This window comes from Carassius auratus, unplaced genomic scaffold, assembly GCF_003368295.1.
Source record: "Carassius auratus strain Wakin unplaced genomic scaffold, ASM336829v1 scaf_tig00044914, whole genome shotgun sequence".
NCBI lineage: Eukaryota > Metazoa > Chordata > Actinopteri > Cypriniformes > Cyprinidae > Carassius > Carassius auratus.
Window position 1 is genome coordinate 32,654 of NW_020526862.1, and position 17,347 is coordinate 50,000.

The window sequence follows — 17,347 nt, forward strand, 5'->3', positions numbered from 1 at the left end:
TAAAAAGACAGAATATCACATTTGTTTGTGTGGGTCAACTGGAGTGACGTGAGCACGGGTTCAGTTTCTTGGAAACACACGCTTACAATCTGAATCAACTACACCGTAAATAACTTCTGCATCTGACAAATGCATAAACTTACTGTGAATACACTTGTTATAAAACACTGAAAACTACTATTCATAACAAGTATCTGTCTTGTTTACCAGTGAAAGTCACTTATTTTAGTTATAAAGTCAAAAGAAAGAAAATAATGTTTTATGACAACACTAGATTTTATATGATAATTCTATAGGAAGAAAATAAATAAAAAAATAAAAACATTGGAAAATACCATTCCTTATAAGTGTTGTGTCTTGTCAAAATAAAATGAAAAAGAAAACAACAACAACAACAAAAACAAAAACAATGTTCCTAACGAGTTTGTTTTGTTTAACAGTGCAAATCAAAATTAAAAAGAAACTTCATAAATATACTACTATTGTCTAATGTGGGAAGAAAAAAAAAACAAACATAAATAATAATTATAACACGTTTCTTTGTCTTGTTTTATAATTCTGATACAATTATAATCTAATCCAGGGAATAACAAATAAACAAAATAAACAAACTGGATGGATGAATGGATAGATAGACAGACAGACAGAAAGAACGATAGATAGATAGATAGATAGATAGATAGATAGATAGACAGACAGACAGACAGACAGACAGATAGATAGATAGATAGATAGATAGACAGACAGACAGACAGACAGACAGACAGACAGACAGAACGATAGATAGATAGATAGATAGATAGATAGATAGATAGATAGATAGATAGATAGATAGATAGATAGATAGATAGATAGATAGATAGATAGATAGATAGATAGATAGATAGATAGATAGATAGATAGACAGACAGACAGAACGATAGATAGATAGATAGATAGATAGATAGATAGATAGATAGATAGACAGACAGACAGACAGACAGACAGACAGACAGACAGACAGACAGAACGATAGATAGATAGATAGATAGATAGATAGATAGATAGATAGATAGATAGATAGATAGATAGATAGATAGATAGATAGACAGACAGACAGACAGACAGACAGACAGACAGACAGAACAATAGATAGATAGATAGATAGATAGATAGATAGATAGATAGATAGATAGATAGATAGACAGACAGACAGACAGACAGACAGATAGATAGATAGATAGATAGATAGATAGATAGATAGATAGATAGATAGATAGACAGACAGACAGACAGAACGACAGAACGACAGAACGACAGAACGATAGATAGATAGACAGACAGACAGACAGACAGACAGACAGACAGAACGATAGATAGATAGATAGATAGACAGACAGACAGACAGACAGACAGACAGAACGATAGATAGATAGATAAATAGATAGATAGATAGATAGATAGATAGATAGATAGATAGATAGATAGATAGACAGACAGACAGACAGACAGACAGACAGACAGACAGACAGACAGATAGATAGATAGATAGATAGATAGATAGATAGATAGATAGATAGATAGATCAGTGTTCACAATAGAATTCCAATCACAGGAAACAATGTGTCACACACAGAATGTAACATTTGAAAGAAGGAATTCTCTGAACACATGCACCGGTCGTCATGACGACAGCAGAGTTTACACAGGCCACATCTGTGAGTGGCAGACAAGAGCAAACCAAACCAAACGCTGTGCTTTTGACTCGTTAGATTGCACTGTATTTTGCTTGGATTTTAAAGCCAGCATCTCAACTTCATCATGTATGTGTGACAGAGACTGACCAGCACAACAGCATTTTGTGCTGCAGATGAGGAGCGTTTGGATTCAGGCCTTCAGACCTCCCTTATTCAGACATTAACACCATCAAATAATATAAAAAACTAATTAAAAATGACTCTCAGCAGTGAATTCATCAGGAAGACAGTTTCCTCAGTGTTGAGGAAATGAACAATTAGCAACTCATCTTCTTAATGAAGACAAACAAGACTATACACAGAAACAAAATAGTAATGAGAGCTCACCGTTTGAGACTGACGTAATGACATAAAAACAGAAAAATGGATTCAATATTGGGCTGCAATATCATTTTGATCATAGCCTTGTTAAGCTAGAATAAAATGGAAATATTATTGGAAAACATGTACATAATGAGTTCATATAAGTAAAATTATCAGGTAATTAAAAATGCTCTCAGCGTTGGAGGCGACTGATCCTGAGCTCATTTCTGTGCTTCATTATTTCATTAGAAATGTTTTAATTTCCATAAGAGATGCTTCTTAACACCACAGCAGGCCACAGAGTGGGCCACTATTTTAATTGTAATGAGACATAATTACCCTTTCCTAATCAACACAGGGTGCTGTTCTGCTTGTGTTTATTTACGGGGATGTACAGTAGTGCACACATGTGATGTGATGTAGCTTATGTAAATTAGCAAGGTCTAATCTAAATATACATTTTCTTCTGTCTGACTATGCATTGAAAAACACAAACATATCTGTAAACCAAATATATTCTCCCTAAATTCAAAAGAAAGAAAGAAAAATCATATATTATTTATATATAATAACTAACACAGAAAATAAACAAACAAAAAAATTTAATTGCAAAGTATTTTTTTTTTTGAAGGATTATTTACTACAGTGTATATATATATATATAAATAAATCAAGTATTTTAAAGCTGAAAATAAATTAATGATGATTTTTTTAATTGAGAAAATATAAAAGAAATCTCTAAAATTAAAAAAGACAAACAAACAAAAACCAAATAAATAAATAAATGCAACAAATAAATACTGCAAAGTATTAATTGTGGTAGCGTTTATATATTGCCTGATATTGTTCTGGTTTAAAAATTAAAATAAAATGTATTTTAAATCAAATCTTAAAATCTGAAGCTGAATACTGAATGCATTTTGAAAGGAGAAAAGCTATAATATAATAAAAATCTTAGATTCATTGCAAAACAAAAAACAAACAATTTAAATGGCAAATAATTCACCAAGCCATTATTTACTGTATTGCCCAATACTGTGCTGATTTTGTAGAACATTGGACACATTTTCATGAGATTCACCAAAATAAACCAAGAACAGGATAAGAACACAAAGCTCGGATCATGTGCAACAATGCATACGGAACAGATTTCAAGTGTATTATTCCTCTAAATCCAGCAGTACTTTCTCTATGCTTATATAGAGCAGATATCAGAGCTATATTTAACTAGCGATGTGCGTCTGCGATATGAAGAGAAGGGATTTGAGCAGATTACAGGATGCAGGGCTTGTGTTAGCAGCCCATGCAGCAGATGTTGGACGACCACATATCTTCATGACATATTACCAGTCAGGTGCTATATTAGAAAAGCTGCTCCTCAATCCTGATTGAAAGCATGTCGCGGAGCACAGCACACGACTTACACAGAAATGAAATGAAGTCTACGTTAAATCCAAAAGGACAGGGGGGTGATTATGAAGTGCTATCTCAACGATCGTTGTCTCAAACATGCAGATAACACTGAAGTAAACACTCACTGGTAGAAACAGCAAAATCAAAAATGAAAACACAATAATAGATTCTTTATATCAGATGAAGATGTGCAATATGACCACACTTTTTGCTAATTAATTACCGTGTCAATGCACCAGTGTTAAATAGCTTGGATGTGACAGCATGCATGTCTGACTATACTAGATAAAATATTACGCTGAATGAAAACTTTGCATCATAAAATAAAATTAAATAAAATAGCATAATAAATCAAGATATATTGTCTGATTTAAATTAAAATAAATAAATGAATAAATAAATAAATAAAATATTTATTGTGGTAATATTTAATATTTTGTGCTGATTTAAATAAATAAAAAAATTAATTACAAATAATATATATATATATATATATATATATATATATATATATATATATATATATATATATATATATTTTTTTTTTTTTGTAACCTTTTCTTCATTTCTTTTGTAAGTAAAAATATATATTTTTTAAAATAATAAAGAAATACTGGCCAGTAAATTTTCTTCATGTCTGTACAAGTCACTGGGCTTTGACATTTATTTTGGTAAGGCCATTGCATATATGTTTAAAATGTAAAATATGAAACTGAATGCAGCCTCTTAGTCTTTCATAATAGTTTACAATTACAGAGTTGGTACTTTGTAAATCAGTTTCTCTACACGTTGTGAGAAAACATATTTAAAGAAAGTTTAAACGATCTTGCATGATTCATCAAGCCCAGTCGAATGTTTGTCTCATAAAAACAGAAGAAAATAAAGAAAAGAGCGTTCAGATTGCCTCTGGTGTATTTCTGACTCACGAGAGCTCCAGCGAGAGTAACGCGCAGCAGACGAAACCTTCCCTGCGTGATGTTGGCACTGAATTAGTAGAACTGACACAGACTCAGACCTATGGCCTAAATATTAAATTCAACTCGTCTTGTTTTATCAGCTCTCCCGGTTGCACTAACCGTGCCTAATGAGCTTCAAATGTTGTGCAAATTGACAAAACAATATCTCTGTCCTCAACCCACGCCTGAAGACATCAGAGACATCCAAGAGCAGCAATTTGGCGTGAAAGCAATAAGTGAATTTCTAGTCTGGACGAGCTTGATTCATTTAAAATAGTGTAAAAGAGGCTAAATTTAACTTTGCTAGTAAAAGCACTGCTGCTTTGTTTTCACTGCGTCACGGCCTCTCGGACAGACGATGTCAGATGCAATAAATGTCTGTGAACTCAGGTCATCCCTGCAGATGAAATGTGTGAATCATGCATCTGTCTCCTCAACAATAAAACAGCCCTGGCCAGTACAGTCAGACTTGTGTGCAATGCATTAAAACTGAATGCACTGTATTTGGAAAACTGAACAGAAACATGTCATGTTAAATATCTGAGAGTAACTAACAACAAAAAATTGAATTACAATAGAAGAATGAATAAATTAATTTGTTATTCGTTATATAATTGCAAAGATAAAAGATAGATCATATCTAATGGACTTCAATAAAAACACCAGCATTTTCTTAAAATTTCCATTAAAAAGATTCTTAATAAAGTCATTTTCCAAATAAAACTTGCAGATGACGTTAAGACTTTAACACTTTTTTTGAAGATTGTTTTTAGTAAATTAAATTAGTTTTTAGTAATATATTTGCATTTAGAAAAATAAAACACTGACTGAAGTACTATAAAAAAAATAATAATAAAAACATTTTCTTAATTAGGTTTTCAATTTAAAAGATGCATCCTTAAAATTAAAAACTATTTAGAGAAGCAAAACCGCATGAGATATTAAAATGTGTTTTCAGAGATTATATCTTGAATTAAATTCCTCCTTCTAACTCTACCGAAGTGAATATTAATTGTATTAATAATTAATATTAATAGTATTAATGAAGCATTAATAATTAGAATATATTTCTAAGAGTATATATATATATATATTTTTTTTTTTTTTTTTTTTTTTTTTTTTATTAAATGGAAAATGGTAAATGGACTGCATTTATATAGCGCTTTCAACAGACCACATGGCCATCCAAAGCGCTTTACAATTTGCCTCACATTCACCCATTCACACACTCATTCATACACCGACTGTTATTATACATTTAACTACATTTAGATTTATGATAAAGCTGCGTGCTTAATTCAATTCACCAATATATTGAGAAAATACATTACATTTTGTCCTTGATGTCAAAGACTTGCATTCAAATCAAGAAAAAATGAAAATAAATCGTAATGCTACCATGTGACGTCCAATGCTAAAGCCACTTGAGAAGCTGAACTCGACCAGCGGTAAAATCCACTGGAGCTCCTCCGTTCGTACTCGCTTTGGCCTTTTCATTAAAAACGGAAGCAAGGAGATTGGCCGTGATTACAGAAATGTCATTTTTTGTTACATATAAACCCTTCTGCATTTCTAATGGCCGGAAAGGGCATGAGCCTTGATGGGGTCAAAATCCAGAGAGAGTGCAGTGCAGTTATTTTTGTCCTTTCTGTCGAGATAAAGACACAACTGTGTTCATAGTATCTCTTTACCCTTAGGGCAAGACATGATGGTTTTTCCTCTATTTATCACCTGAAAAAGACGAAGCGAGTAAGCGCGAGAGAGAGAGAGACTGTCTGCAGTTTGATATCATACAGCCTATCAAACGCACAAAAATTATATGTCACTCTTCTTCAGCAGATAGGATTCTGCGGCGAGCCGACGGCCTGCCAGACTTTCTGACAGTAAAACTCCAGTCTGGAAGCATCGTGCCAAGACTTCGCAAAGAAGCCAAGCTGATAACTCCTTCTGGACAGTAAAGAAAATCCCATGTCCTCGAGTCGACTTCTAGCGCTGGAGCACGGCGCGATCGGTAGACGTTTGTCACGCCTGCTTTAGTAGAGGACTAAACCAACAGCCTTGAAAAGATTGAAATTGTATTTATTCCCAGCCAACTGAGGCAACTGCGTTCTGTGCATGAGCAGATTTTGTCTGAAATATCATATTTACTAATATCTCCAGCAATGGCGTGTGAAACTCTCGCCGCACATCGATCTGCAGACGTAACTCTTCGATGAACACTCATTACACTCTTGAGTGGAGTGTGAAATTTTAAAATACGGATGTACGAGGGAATTATGGAAAGCGTTTCCAAACTGGCCACTCGACGCCTCATTGCCCAGCGACTCCAGATCCCATGTTTTCTGATTAAGCCGTTGACTTTGCTAAACTACTTCTTCTTTTCTGGAAAAAAGGACTTTATCTTGCAGCAAAACCCTGGTATTTGTGTCTGCGATTGAGATTGAACACATTCCAACTAAAACCCAAGCTGTGATGCAACTCTCAGAAAGAGCGATCATATGTCTTGAGAAAAACAAATCGTTTAAGACTCCAGAATTGGGATCTGAATGTTAAAGCGTAAGGGTCAAAGGGGTTACGAAACGGAAAGACAAAATGTTCTTGACACATTTTAGAGGTTTGCTGCAAGTTTCAGAAATCAAAACTAACTTCCAACTTTAAAATATTAACTATTCTTTTCTATTTTCCTGAAAAGACCTGGATTTGAAATCGGCATGAGTGTGACTTCACCAATAATCCTTGACGTGCTTCTTAACATGCATCATCATCGTTGGGTGTAATCAAGGCAAATATGTTGCAAACTTTATAAACTAACCCTGAGGTGCATCAAATCTGAAACTGCATCTGATGAGCTCTGATCGGTGTAATATGTAAGTGTTTAATGTATTTTTACAGAATTTTGCATCAGTGAAAGTTAACTGCTCAACAAGTTTCTGAATTATTTACATTGTTTTTTCACTGTTATGATGGAAGTATTTGATCATTGCATCACACGTCAGTAGATATGACTGCGTTTGGCTATTGCAGCACTGCAACCTATATACTGTATATATATATGAAATCAACACTTTTCACAATTAGTTAATATTGATGGTTTTCGAGAGCTCCACATGTAATGCTGATATCATATGCAAAGATGTTAGCCAATCACAGCAGTGTACTGGGCATTTAATGACTCCTTTAATGTTCAGAAAGGTTGCACATGTCGCATTACTAGATTAGAAATATGCTCTAAAACATATGCACCGACCCCAGAAATTATTTGGACATATATAAATGCATGAAAGGTTTAGCATTATGTTAACTCGCTTAGGTTTTGTTTTTTTAATGTAATGACATTCAGACATTTTTAATGTGTCAATATACTTGAAAAGCATTGTACTCATGTTTATAGCACTTGACTACAGCTGTGTTTTGCTCACACAGTCCCTCAAAAACTGTATCATTTCAGTATTCCTTTTTTCTGTTATACCTGTGGGGTTCCCAGTCAAAAATGACACCAAAAAAAAAAAAAGCTTTAAAATATATACACAATTTTAATACAGTTTAATATTACCAAACAATAGTATTTTTTTATGCACTTGGTTTCTTTCAGTTAGCACAGGTTTTAAATTTCCATGCATCTCAGTTTTGAAATGAATATTGCAAAAAATGCTTTATATATTTATTTATTTTTATTTATTTTTTTTCTGCGATGCATGAGCTCAGATCAACAAGGCCTAAGATGAAGAAATACAAGATCGGTGCTATTTGAAATAAAACAAGTTGATAAAAAGATTTGATAATGAGATGTACAAGCAATGTTTTTTTTTTTTTTTTTGCAAATTAACACCATATTATCTAAATGTCTTTTAGGACATAACAGGAGTTAAACTGATTTCTGCATCAATCTGTTATGCAAAAACAATGTAAATAACTGGGGATATTTGGTATTTCCTGTTTTATATAAACACAGTAACTTTCCATAGGTTCATTATCTCAGAATTAACGCATAATACTTCATGCAGACATCACATTAAACTGAAAACCATCCCTCTGTTTTGACTTTAAGGGAATTGAGTCTCTAATTTAGTTGCACAGAATTTGGGCCACTTGACTGAAACTGGTTTGCGACTGATGGAGTGCAGTGAACAGGGTTTGTACCTGCTTCCACAGCGGTGACCGTGATGTTGTGCCAGCCGGCAGTTTCCCGGTCCAGGATCTTTCCCAAAGTGATGGCGCCTGTTACAGGATCGATGTTAAAGATCTGCTCCTGGTCTGTGCTCTGGTCTATAGAGAACCTGGGATTAAAGCACAAATAAGGTTTAAAGAGACAGAAAAATCTGACTTTTTATTCTTTTTAATGCCCTTTCTCATAAAACAGTGCAGTGGGACGGTCAAGCACTAAAAAGCACATGAAGAGACTGAGATTGAAACTGAAAATAAAATCGTCATAATTGAATTGCATTAACTTCTAGTCACGGATTGTGAGGATGAACTTGAGTCAGTCCTTCAATCGCCCTCTCCAAACAAACGATTAATATTTCATAAGGTGCTTTGATAAAGCAAAATATATTTTCATACCATGTGGAATACAAACAGCACTGACAGAGAGATGAAGTTTTGACTCGTCACACTCGCTTCCTTTCTAGGACCCTTGCGGGTTTAATGTCAGCTTCCGCAGGTTTAGACTTTATGTGGAATATAAATTCATATGAATTAATTCACTTCTTATTTTACCTTGTGCTTATTACTCTGTGCCAATAGGTTGAGACGGAGCTTTGGAAAAAGTTAAACTGCCCAAAGGGAGATGGAAGAAATGAAGCTATTAACGTCGAGGTGCAGAAGATCCTGAATTCTGGCCTTGGAAAAGATTTCTCAGCTACATTACTCTTATTGGCTTTTAATTGTCCAGTGTGCATTGGTTTAAAAAAGCCTTGAGTTGTTCTGCATGTGTTAATGCACAGCTGCATTCAAAGATGTTCTTCATAAACAAATAAACAAAAACAAATTCTTGTACAACCATCTAGTATTCATGCAGATTTCTCTCCTTATTCAGACCAGAACACTTTTTCACTGGAGGAATTATTATAGATTATAGACTCTTTTGTTTTAAGTTAAAAATGCATTAAAGATGGATTTGTTTTGTTTCTTTTGGCTTCTTAAGATGTTAAATGATGGACTGGAGTGCTGTGGATTGCTTGGACTGTTTGGACTCATTCTGACGGCACCCATTCACTGCAGAGCCTCCATTACGGAGGCAGTGATGGAATGCAAATGTGTATTTTTGGGTGAACTACTCCTTAATGTGAGCTTGTACTCAAAACAAGAAAAATCTGCTAATGGCATAAGAAATATAAACTGTATTCAAAGGGAAACAGATCGACACATATTTGATATTTAAGATATTTAAGCATAAAGTCCCTTGATAGATTAATGTTTCTTGATTCAAGAATGTTTAGCTGTTTTACTTGACAAAAACATTTCTTGCCGTGTCTAAAAAAAATGGAGATCTGAATGTGGCGCAGGTATCAATGTCTCTCTTGGAGCTCATAAAAAGCCACCGCTGAAGGAAAACAAACACATATTTCCTGTCCAAACAGCAGGAGTGTGTTTCTCCAGCAGGTATAGTGCTCTCCGAGGGCTTCATCCGCCCGCTGTCCCGCTGGTATTGGGTGGTACGGGCGAAGGAGAGAGTGATGGGGCTCTGGGCAAAGCCTATGTTTGCTAGTAGAGTCCAATGTAGATGATTAAAGTGGTACTGATGGGCATGGGCTCTACGCCATACGCCGACATGTGCCAGCCAACCAGTCTCCTGCCTCGTCACTGTGCTTTATAACACCTGGAGCACTTTGAGCACAGCCTCATGCATTTTTAATGGAGGTAATTTGCAAAGGCTATGTGTATGTGTGAGAGAGAGACTATAGGGCCACCAAAAGCCTTTTACTTCCCTTGTGCGTCACCTTTGAGCCGCGGCAATGAGTAAATCATATTTCAGTGCGCTGATGGCTCTGGAGAATAAAAAGCTCTATCAGGAAGTCGAATTGCGTGACTGAAATGCAGGGTGGGTGTCTTTGATAATGGCCAGGGTTCGCTACGCAATTCAGACGATGCAACCACGGTCCAATCACTGACCGTCTGATGCAAGTTATATACAATATAATTATTTTTCTAACACACTCTAATTTGATTGACTCACAAAGGGGTCTTTATCACTCCGACCGAAAAATAAACTAAAAATATCACTGCCAAAGATTAACAGTTAGTGTCATCAAATATTGAAAAGCGGGCCTTAATTTGTGCCTTTGCAAGATGGATCTACAGCTCTGAAAGAAAATTATTTCATGACCATTTAAAACAATGTGGTTATTGTTAGCTAAAACTTGGATTAAATAATGTCTAAAAATGTTGATATTAACTATTACATTTAAAAAGTTGTCTTGGCAAAATCTAAAAATAAAATAAATGATATTTATGAAAAAATACTAAAATTGTCAAAAAGCACAAAATTACTGAAAATATAACTATGAAATAAAAATTTTAAATATGAATAAATACTATAGTATTCAAGTATGTAGTAGTATAAAATTAAATAATACTAAAACAACACTGAAAAACAGAAATTACAACAAATATACAATAATACATAAATATATTTAGATTTACATTTACATTTCATTTCAAGTTACAGCTAAAGTTTATAGCTATATTTATATAATTATAATTTTGGCAATATAAATGTAAAACAAAAGCAGTGATGCTGTTTTCTTTGTTTTTTATCCCATGTCGAATCTATCTTCAAATCTGAAAATTCATGAAAATCTATTTTGCACTTCACTATGAATGATTGAAAAATTATAACAAAAAAATAAAAAAATAAATTCTTATACCTGAAAACCATGCACTATGCATCTTTATCTCTCACGATTATCGAGTGCTTCTCCATACCAGAGTATTGCAGTATAATCTATTTCTGATAAACATGCCCCTTAAAGGCATATAAAAACAAACCGTGCTCGATCACTTCACATGTCAGTCACGCTGTCTCTTCCCAAATAATCGTGCGGTTCCTGGCCAGAATGAGCCGCAGTGTGAACCAGACTTTATGCCTGGAGTCACAGTCCTGGACACGCAAGACTACACAACGGCAGACAGAAAGTTTTTGCGATCGAGCAGACATTTGACATGCTTCCCAAGGCCTGGAGGTGAAGAGGCTTTTCTGGACGGCACGCATGTGTGTGTGTGTGTGTTTTGTAAAGAAGGATGGCAGGTTGTTAACTGTGCGTGCCAAGATGCCCATAGCGTAATGGGAGCACATTCCAAGAGCCACACTTTGTTACGCTTCCATGACTCGATATATATCTCTAGTAATAGGCTTCTCAATGGAGGAAATTGATCCTTGTCTAAACTAAGAAGAAGTGGACTGTGGCCAGCGTGAACACACACACAAATGCCCAAATACACACATAAACAAACTGTTTTGCCTTTTCACTTCATCTCATTGAGGCTCACAGTCACTGTAGTTGTGTATTGTGATTAAATAGCTGATAAAGCACCGTCGCTGCCAAGCGTAATGATGTATTTAAATTCAAAGCCCGTGTAAGATCTATAGCTGCAGAGTTGTGCAACAAAGTTTTGCCCATGCAACAATTTTTCTAGAAATGTCTGGGCATATTACTGCTAAATATTTCAGGCCTAAAGTTCTGCAGTCTTTCTATAACGTGATTTATACACATATCATCCGAATGTGTTGATTTTCTGCTCAAATAATAGTTCGTATTATTATGATGATGAAAACTGTTGCATTGCTTAATGTCATATAAATGCTTTTACTGACACTTTTGATTAATGTAATGCAACCTTGCTGAATAAAGGATTTCTTTCTCTTTTCAATTTCTCTTTTTTTCTTTCTTCCTTTCTTTAAAAAACTAATAAAAATAACAGAAACGTGACAAAATTACTAAGAATAATACAAAATAATAATAATAATAATAATAATAATAATAATAGCTATGCATTCTTTAAACGTATATAAATGAAATAACTAGTATGTGTTTCTTTCGTTCAGAAATTATCACAATAGCTCTACATTATATAAATAAACAAGTATATAAATAATAGTAATAAATGAACACACACACATATATAAGCACAACAAAAATACTAAAACTTATATTAAAAAGAAAAATAATTAGAAGCAGAATTTGATGCAGAATAATTATTTATTTATTTATTTATTTATTTATTTATTTATTTAACATAGTTAGTTAGTTAGTTAGTTAGTTAGTTAGCTAGTTAGTTAGTTAGCTAGTTAGCTAGTAAGGTAGTAAGCTAGTTAGTTAGTTAGTTAGTTAGTTAGCTAGTTGGGTAGTTAGTTAGTTAGTTAGCTAGTTAGTTAGTTAGTTAGTTAGTTAGTTAGTTAGTTAGTTAGTTAGTTAGTTAGCTAGTTAGTTAGCTAGTTAGTTAGTTAGCTAGTAAGGTAGTTAGTTAGTTAGCTAGTTGGGTAGTTAGCTAGTTAGTTAGTTAGTTAGTTAGTTAGTTAGTTAGTTAGTTAGCTAGTTAGCTAGTTAGCTAGTTAGCTAGTTAGCTAGCTAGTTAGCTAGTTAGTTAGTTAGTTAGTATCATGTGAAGTCCATCATATCTTTTTTATATAGACACACAAACATGTTGGACACAGAAAATCTAAGAGCATTTTGTACTGCAAACTCTATTTTTGTAATAAAATGAAAATAATAAAACTTAACAGTAATCGCAAAACTCAACAGAAGCGTATATTATACCAAAACATTTTAAAACATGCAAAATGCCGTTAAATGTACAAGTAGGAAATGTTCCTGAAACAACATCCCATCACAGCGCTGACCTTACATTCAACATAAAACAGCATTCATGACACATTTTGTATTTCCAAATGAAATCCCTAAATGATGATACTTGTGTACATTCAGTTGTCTGGTTCATTATGGACTGTACTGTACCTGATGGGAACGTTATCCATATCCGGGTCTCTGGCGGTCACAATCCCGACCAGTGCTCCCAGGCGAGCGTCTTCCTGAACCTCCATGATGGTGCCGATCGAAGGGATGAAGATGGGAGGCTCGTCCACATCCGTCACACTGACCCGAACGATGGTCTGGTCCCGGAAGGAGCCCAGATCCACGAAACGAGGGTCCACGTGTTTGTTCACAGCCTCGACCACCACATTATGAGAGCGCTTGTTCTCAAAGTCTAGAGGCTGCAAGGAAAGAGACATTTAGAAACTATAAAGACACACTTTCTAAGGCTCTAAATGTTACACATTAATTGTACACATATCCAGCTTCAGCTGGAGCTTCACGTGTCTCTTTGTTGTCAAGTAAAGGTCAGAATAAGGTCAGTAATGTCTCCAGATGAACTCAGCTCAACTTTACTTGATTCTCCATCAATCATGTTTTAGAGTCTCAAATCTGATCCTCAGGATCTTTTGAGGAGCGTTTGTTTCACTGTTCCTCAGCGGAGGAATGATCTTCAGAAGCCTCCAGAACATCTCACATCTTCTGAGGAGCCTTTATTTCTCCAGCTCTCAATCACTGTGTTATATGATTGCATCATTTGCAGTCTCATTTTACTGAGACATATTATTGGAAATATAGAGCGACCACTGATATTTAAGTGAATTTTTACTGTTACAAAAATTGTTTTACATACTATACAAGGCATAAAAGCCTGATGCCTCAAATTCAATAAACATTTTGCTTTAATAAAACATAGATTTTTCATATCGCAGGCTCAGCCATGCATCATTGCATTTGATGCATCATATATATACACACTTTTTTTTTTGCATTTGATGCATAATATATATACACACACACACACTTTTTTGCATTTGATGCATCATATATACACACACTTTTTTTTTGCATTTGATGCATAATATATATACACACACACACTTTTTTGCATTTGATGCATCATATATATACACACACACTTTTTTTGCATTTGATGCATCATATATATATACACACACACAATTTTTTTTGCATTTGATGCATCATATATAAACACACACATTTTTTTGCATTTGATGCATCATATATATACACACACTTTTTTTGCATTTGATGCATCATATATATATATATATAAACACACACAATTTTTTTTTGCATTTGATGCATCATATATATACACACACTTTTTTGCATTTGATGCATCATATATATATATATACACACACACAATTTTTTTTTTGCATTTGATGCATCATATATATACACACACTTTTTTTTCATTTGATGCATCATATATATACACACACATTTGTTTTGCTTTTTGTATTTGATGCATCATATACACACACACACACACACACACACACATTTGGGTGCTGTATTGAATCACTACTTGATGTTTAAAAATCACTAGCTATCAACAAACTACATCATTCGGTCACATGTGAAGGGCAGGATGACCTTCAGAGCGTGACATGTCTTTAATCTACCTTTTTGATGGTGATGATGGCCTCTTGTGTATCTCCATCAGTGGAGACTCTGAACAGCTCTCCACCCTCCTCGTCTTTGATCAGGTAACTCATATCCGTATTCTCGCCCATGTCTGCATCTGTCGCGATCACCCGGCCGATCGACGTCCCAACGGCCGCATCCTCCGAGACCGAGAACTGATACATCTCTGTGAGCGAAAGAGAGGATGATATTTTACTACGGCTTCCATTCATGTTGACACACTGTGGAGAGAATGCATGCTTATCAGGACTGGGGAATACAGTAAAAGAACAAAACCTTTGATGATAATAAATATACATACTATGAAATATTTAGTTTCTTGGTATGTGTGTATTTGCTCTGGATGCCTTAAAAGCATTGCACCATTTTTCACTAAATATCCTAACTGAGGCTTATTATAGCACTTGCATATAATTGCTTTTTTGTTGATTTTGATTGCTTCTGTTGTCCTCATTTTTAAATCGATTTGGATAAAAGGTTCTGCTAAATGTCTATATGTAAATATATCCTATTCGTTTTATATGCACAAACAAAACAGTGCATAGCAATGTAATTCTTATGCTCATCAAGACTGCATTTATTTGATTAAAAATACAGCAAACACATGACAATTTTATTGCAATTTAATATAACAGATTTCTATGTGAATTTATTGTCAAATATAATTTATTCCTCCAGTCTTCAGTGTCACATGATCTTCAGAATAATATGTGGATTTTCTGCCGAAGGAACATTTCTGATTATTATTCATGCAGGAAACCGTTGTGCTGTTTCATATTTTGTCGTGTGAAAAAAAAAAGAAAAAGGATTCTTTGATGCACAGAAGCAGCATTTACTTGAAACCTAAATCTTTAACATTATAAATGTATTTATTGACACTTTTGAACAACGTAATGTGCAGAATTTGGTGCATATCAAAGTGTCTGATTATCTTGAGTTATATAATATTATATTTCAATGGATATAGATATGCATTTGATTATTTTCATGCATCATGTCAGACAGATCTTACTCTGTAGTCAGTTTGCATGTGTTTGACTTGTAATACACATCACAGGCTCAGACAAATACAAAGCACTTTGTCTCATTGTTCAAATCAGAGCGGAGCACGAGGCCAATGCTTTAATACACTTCATGTCTGGAAGCCGGACCCGTGTGTGTGTGTGTGTGTGTGTGTGTGTGTTTGCAGCCACACTGTATAAAGAGCAATGAAACACATTGGGATATTATGTTCTCTTTTCTGTTGTTCTTCCATCCTCCCTTTCCATTTCCTCCAGAGGAAAACAGCATTAGCTTTATTACAGCAAAGAGACTCGCTGTAATACTGTCTTACATGCCCTGATGTCTGTTTTTCTCTATATTTCGATGACTCTCTCCTCTTTTTTTCCCCTTCTCATTCTCCACAAAAGCCTCATTTATGCCAGTTTTGCTCTAGCCTCTAATTCATTAAGCTGCTTTTTGTATTGTGGGCCCAACTGAAATCTTTATTCTCCGTTATGACACACACTGCACTCAGGCATATTGCCTACATGACATATATTACAGACTGTACATTATGTAAGGCCAGGGTGCTTATTAAAGCGAGGTTTGACATTGTGTTGCGTTCCTGTTGAAACAGCTTCGAATTAAATCGACTCGTGGATGTAAACAGGCCATTCATTTTCTCCACAGAGAAATCAATTCTTAATGATTGTGTATAAATCTTTCTAGACGGACGTAGCACGAGCACTGAGGTTAAGAGATGATATGTGATGCTCTCGTAAACACAAGTCAGCCTGATTCGAAGATTATTTAAAGAAATGTTCAGAATGTGTCTGTGAATCATTCGTTCTAATGAATCAGTTCAAAACTCAACGGAATGATTCATTTGAATCATTAGTGGCATTTGTTTTCAAATGTTTTAATATGAAACGTATAAACGTGAGCTCATGATATTTCATATGCATTTTAAAGTAAAATGTGGTTCTACGAATCAGTATATTATAATTATTTCTGAAGATCATGTGACACTTGAAGATTGGAGGAACGATGCTGAAAATACAGCGGAGCATCACAGGAATAAATTACATTTAAATTACACTATATATTTAATTTATTTTAAATTGTTATAATATTTCACTCTTTTTACCGTATTTTTCATCATAAAAATGGAGCCTTCCATAAAAGCACATTAGAGACTTTTAAATAAAATAATAAAATAAAATTCAGATTCAATTAAATCACATTTTCTTAACTCTAATAAAATCAACCCTTACTGTACACATGCTATACTACAGAATTTCTAATCAAAAGAAATCTCATCCAAAAAGGTTCTTTCAGACAGTGGAATAATTTGGAGTTTGAAGGCTGACGGATTTTGACTGAACTTTGATGTTACTGACCGAACACATATGACTGACGGTTGTTTGATAGACATTCAGAACTGACAGCAGAGGTTTAGTGGCGTTCACACTCA

The 17,347-nt window shown here is 34.4% G+C and overlaps 1 protein-coding gene across 1 annotated transcript in view; it reads right to left on the reverse strand.

The window, feature by feature from the left end:
- LOC113087626 (cadherin-22-like) overlaps window positions 1-17,347 on the reverse strand; it is a gene marked incomplete at its 5' end in the record, with an annotated part of 64,731 nt that overhangs the window by 23,215 nt on the left and 24,169 nt on the right. Inside the window, 3 exons of the mRNA XM_026255597.1 lie at window positions 8,549-8,685; window positions 13,363-13,619; window positions 14,871-15,058. Of these exons, the coding sequence (XP_026111382.1) occupies window positions 8,549-8,685; window positions 13,363-13,619; window positions 14,871-15,058 (582 nt within the window). The remainder of the gene's footprint in view (window positions 1-8,548; window positions 8,686-13,362; window positions 13,620-14,870; window positions 15,059-17,347) is intronic.